Source organism: Panicum hallii, chromosome 9, assembly GCF_002211085.1.
Source record: "Panicum hallii strain FIL2 chromosome 9, PHallii_v3.1, whole genome shotgun sequence".
Taxonomy (NCBI): domain Eukaryota; kingdom Viridiplantae; phylum Streptophyta; class Magnoliopsida; order Poales; family Poaceae; genus Panicum; species Panicum hallii.
Genome location: NC_038050.1, coordinates 47,917,663 through 47,923,292, shown reverse-complemented (window position 1 = coordinate 47,923,292; position 5,630 = coordinate 47,917,663). Strand labels below are relative to the sequence as shown.

Below are 5,630 nucleotides of genomic sequence, written 5' to 3'. Positions count from 1 at the left end.
TTGAATGCAACGTTTAACATTAAGTCACCATCACCTTGAAAGTAGGCTTGAGGCACCTTTGCTGGAAAGCTAAGTTTATCCTTACTGTGTTCCATGACGTAAGCATGCAACCTGGCACAATTTGGTCCAGCAGCATCTAAATCCGCTTCTGACAATATAGGCACACCAGGCTTGTATTTTGGATCCTGTGTTGTCCAAATAGCGTTAACAAGCTCATCTTTAGGCAGAGGTTTCCTGGCCTGCTTCTCCTCCCGTGGTGACTGCTGCTCAGGCGGAGATTGGCTGCGCTCTCCCTCCTTCTGTTGTAGAGGCTCCGGTTGTGGCTGATGCTTAGGCGGAGATTGCCTAGGCTCCTCCTGTCATCGAGGCTCCTGTTGTGACTCCTGCTTCTCCTGCTGCTGCTGCTGCGTAGTTTTGCTGATCTACTGCTGCTGCTGCTGAGCCTTCTCTTGCAGACGCTGAGCTGTAGTACCTGCATCTGATGCTGTACCCCTGCTACCTGATGCGGTTACAGAGTTGGGCTGTCTCGTCCTGGGTGGTATAAGGATCCTGTACTTTGACCATTGGATCCTTGTACCGAGAGCCTCACCTAAGGTTGTTATCTCATCCCCCCCTACTGGCACAGGCAGACGGAAGTGACTCGTATTGGACCACACATAAGTAGGTTGCACCACTGCATACCCTTCCTACACCGGTACACAATGGCAAGTCTCTTGATATGGATAGACAGTGGCTACTGCGAGCTCCATGTTATGCCCGGTGCCATCCAAAAGGCTGCACTTGGTTGGCTCTGTCAGCTTATCTATTGTGTCCAGCATAGATGATCGACTGTCAGCTTCATTCTCGTTGAATGGCCCATGGTCTTCCCCGCTGCCACGCACATCTTCTTTCTCACTGACACTCGCATCTTCTTGCTCGCTGCTACCGATGTGTGTTGGTTGGGTAGGACACAGAGCATCCGGTATAACCACGCCTGCTTGTCTTAGCATGTTGATAACTCTGATGGCTGTTTCACCAACTATCTTTTCCTTCTCCGCATCATACCTCTCCTTCCTCTTCTTCCTGTACATTCCAGCAAACTCTTCACCAAACCCTTTACCCCAGCCAACTGAACTAGACACGCCTCGAACTTGACCTCGATGTTCTGGATTCTCAAGTGCCGCGATGAGGATATCATTCTCCCTAACCCCAGTGAAAGAAACATCGCTAGCCTTAGATGCATGGTCTTTCACCTTATTTGCTAGCCCCACCACCGCAGGGTTACTGAATGTTATGTCCCCGCTTCCTTCACTAGTGCCTTCACTAGTGGTCATTCTCTTCGCTGCCCTTGCCCGCAGATATGACCTCGAACGTCCAGGAAATTGGTCCCAAGGGTTCTCTTTTCCTTCTCTAGCTAGCTTTGCATCCTCCTCCTCCCACTCTTTCCTTTTACCATGATAACCTTTTGTTCCCGTCTTGTGTGGCTTATTATGCAATGCTCTCTTATCTTTCATCCTGGCTCACTCGCTGAAAAAAAGGAGAATTGGTTTCCTGCACAAACACCTCCCAGTCTTCTGGCTTCAAAAAGCCATGCTTCTCAAAGGGAGACTCCTCTTGCCTCACATAAGTTTTTCTTAAATGGGCCTTGAACCGCCGTTGCAAGGTTGCAATCTCTAACATAGCTGCCTTAATTGCCTTGTTGCGAACAGTTTGTTCCAGATTGGCTGGGTACTCTAGCTTTTCCAGTAAAGCTTTAAATAGTTGTTCCTTCTCAATTGGTGAGAGATCCTCAAGCTTCCTGTTGATTGACACCCTCTCCCGAGCAATGAGGCCACAGACCAATACAAATCTTTCCCTTGCAGCATCTGGGGTAGGCCAAAATTTTTCATCAAGTCCAGTTGCAGTCAACTTGTCTTCTAGCCATTTGGTTTGTGTCCTTGACCCGCGGGTTCGAGTACTACTCGCAGCAGTCTGCGCTGAGTGAGCCTGTGAGGAACGTTCACCGTCGTTGCGCTGTGATGATGCACTACTGTCACTATAGGAGTTTGTTGTTGTGGGAGACTGCATAGATGATATGTCAAGGTTGTTAGTAGAGCAACATAAGCTAGACTAAAAATGTAAACAAAATAGCTAATATTAGACTAGAAATCAGTACAAGTCCTAAATAAAATCAGCATAGACATACAGGTAATATTTTACTTAGCATAGAGGTTGGGGATAGGTGCTAACCATTTTGACAGGGTGAAGTAATGCTTATATATCAAAGCAAAAACTAAGTTCCTTCAATTGCTTCCTTGTCCAACTTCAGATCCAATGAATTGTGGGTTCCATGTGTACATGCAACAAGAGGATAAAGCAATCACTTAGTATGATTATGACAGCAAAAAACAATGTACACTCTAAATAAGCTACAAACAATTCCATGGCCTGATGATTGAGTGAACCATGTAGTGCCACCACGCCGGGGTTACGGGGCACAAGCGATACGAAAGAAAATCGCCCATGCCCAAACCACTCAGGTGGATTTTGGTTGGCTATGCTTACATGGTTCAACCGATCATTAGGCCATGCTACCATCGACAGCTTGCATACACACATCATGACACCAACAATAAGAATATATATGACAACGTAGCATAGGAAAGTATCACTAAATTATAAACCACTGCGATACATTTCGCACTGACTGAATGTGGCCATCAACAATCATCCATCAAAACCACAATCCATCAAATAAAAATGAACTATTAAGGCATGCTCAACTAATGCAGGTAATTCCAGGAGAATAATTCTATGTGCATTGACCCTAAACAACAGCAAACTAGCATATCTCCCTAATCCACCTTGACAGGAAGAGCACATTGGGTGGCCGAGCAGAGAGAGGGCGTTGGGGGTTCAAGCAGTAGTAACCTCTGTCGCGAATGGTGGTTGGGAGGGGCTGGATCCGCGTCGCCTCGTTGCCTGAGGTGGCCGGCTCGTCGTCGTGGCCGGAGTTGCGGTGGGGCTACGGCAGGAGAATGACAGCGAGCGAGGACATTGGCGGCGGCGGGCTAGGGCAGCAGAATGGCAGCGACGCCGAGCGAGGAGAGTGGCGGCGGCGGGCTAGGGCAGGAGAATGGCGGCGACCGCGAGCGAGGAGAGTGGCGGCGACGGCGAGCGAGGAGAGTGGCAGCGGTGGGCTAGGGCAGGAGAATGGCGGCGACGACGAGCGAGGAGAATGACGGCGACGCCGAGCGAGGAGAGTGGCGGCGGTGGGCTAGGGCAAGAGAATGGCGGCGACGGCGAGCGAGGAGAATGGCGGGGACGGTGAGCGAGGATAGTGGCGGCGGCGGGCTAGGGCAGGAGAATGGCGGCGACGGCGAGCGAGGAAGGTGGCGGCGAAGTCGAGCGAGGAGAGTGGCGGCGGCGGGCTAGGGCAGGAGAACAGCGGCGAAACGGATTTCTTTGAAATATGTATTGTCCCCTGATGACCACTTTGTAACGGTCTTTGGTAACGCCCGTTACTGATGTCAGACCATTAGTAATGGGCGTTGTAGTAAAGCCCGTTACTGACGTATACTTAGTAACGGGCGTTGTGGTAACGCCCGTTACTGATGTATATTTAGTAACGGGCGTTGTGGTAACGCCCGTTACTGATGTCAGATACAGAATTCAGCAAACTACAGCACACTTGCTGAACTGAAGCAGAATATATACAGAATTTATATATATCTAAGGCAGAACATATATAGTAATCTCAGGAGAATATATAGACATCATATATTACAAAAAGGATTCAAATTCCACCAATACACAACCTATATTACAAAAAGATTGAATTTCCACCAATACACATCCTACATTACAAAAAGGATTCAGCAGACATCAATCTTGCTTTTTCTTTGATTTCTGTATATGGATTTTTTCATGATGGTCGGTTCGCAAGTATGGTGTTTTGTCAGTTGCCAAGAGTCGAGGCATGTATGAAGTGTCAAAGGATGGAATTTCATCAAACTGGTTGTATTCCTCCTCCTCAACAACATTGGCAATCCCAACAATCCTTTTTTTTCCAGGCATAACCACACACCAGTTCTTCCTTGCAAGGTCAGGTACATAGAACACTTGCTCAACATCCTTGGCGAAAACAAACGGTTCGTCTTTGTAACCAAAGACCCGCAGATCAACACTAACAAACCCATATTTATCCTTGCTCACACCTCTCCTCCCATTGACCCATCTGCACCGAAACAAGGCTACCTTGAAACCTACATAATCAAGCTCCCATATCTCCTCTATTTGACCATAATATATGGCTGCCTGCATGTCATTGTCGACGGCCCGTACATGCACACCACTGTTTTGATAGACGCTCTTGGCATCTTGGGCCATGGTGTAGAACGTGTATCCATTGATATCCATTGCTTGGTATGTTGTAACAGTGAATAATGGACCCACTGCTAGTTTCGTTATCAGATTGTCGGTTACAGCTGCGCTGCATCTCTGGACATAATCTCGGAGCCACCAGCTGAAGCATTGCATGTGCTTCTTTGCAACCCAAGCCTCACTACGGGCAGGGTTTTCTTCACGTAGTTGTTGGTTGTGCTCATTGGCAAATGGTGTAATCAGGTCAATCTGTTGTATCACGGTGAAATGAGCCTTGTTGAAGGCATCTGGATCCGGAGTGATTGACTTTTCCCCCATGGTCCCAACACCTGCAATAGGGTTTTGGGGGTCCATATAACCCATGGCCCACTCCACTGCTTCGATGGTCCCATAGCCGCGAACCATGGCTCCCTCCGGAAATGACCGGTTATGTACCAATGATTTGAGGAATCCAAAGTACCTCTCATATGGAAACATCTGATGAAGGTAAGATGGGCCAAGGAACCAGATCTCCCTCGCGAGGTGTGCTGGTAGATGGATCATGAGATCAAAGAATGTTGGTGGGAAGGTAGCTTCAAGCATGCATAGGGTCTCGAAATGCCTCCTCTCTAACTTCAATAGTTCTTCCTCATCAATCACCTTCTGTTCTATTGCATTGAAGAATAAACACAAGCTCGTGACCGCGTCGCGAACCTGTACTGCCTTGATACCTCTAAGTGCAACAGGAAGAAGAGCTATCATCAACACATGGCAATCATGAGATTTCATCAAGTTGAAATTCATTTTCATGTCCTTCACCGACACTAGCCTCTTGAAGTTCGATGAGTAGCCTGAAGGTACTTTCAAACCATGCAAAAACTCATAGAATTCTTTTCTCTCTGTCTTTGACAAGGTGGTTGCAGCGACGGGAAGGTCCGTCCCCGTGTCTGTTTCCTCTGCATAGAGCTCCGGCCTAATGCCCATATCTTTAAGATCCTCCCTTGCATTTTTATGATCTTTTCCTTTCAACTTCTGTTGCAGCAATGTTCCACAAACGCTTTCACACACATTCTTCTTGACGTGCATGTTGTCAATCGAATGACGCGCATCCAACAGCTCCCAATACTCTAGCTCCCATAGAATTGATTTCTTGTTCCAAATTCCTTTCCCATCTTCTTCTTCTTCACCATCTCATTTCTTTCTTTTGCCAAGGATTTTTTCAGTCATTTTGGGTAACTCCTTGATAGTTTTGATGTCCTTGACTTGCAAGAGGGCCAGATCTCCAGTTACATGCAGAGGCGCCGCTCGAT

At 47.6% G+C, this 5,630-nt stretch overlaps 1 protein-coding gene across 1 annotated transcript; it reads right to left on the bottom strand.

Moving 5' to 3' along the window:
* Positions 1-3,843: 3,843 nt before the first annotated feature.
* On the bottom strand, positions 3,844-5,406 carry LOC112873095. The gene has a single exon (XM_025936120.1). The coding sequence runs from the start codon at positions 5,404-5,406 to the stop codon at positions 3,844-3,846; it is 1,563 nt and encodes a 520-aa protein (XP_025791905.1).
* Positions 5,407-5,630: the final 224 nt, after the last annotated feature.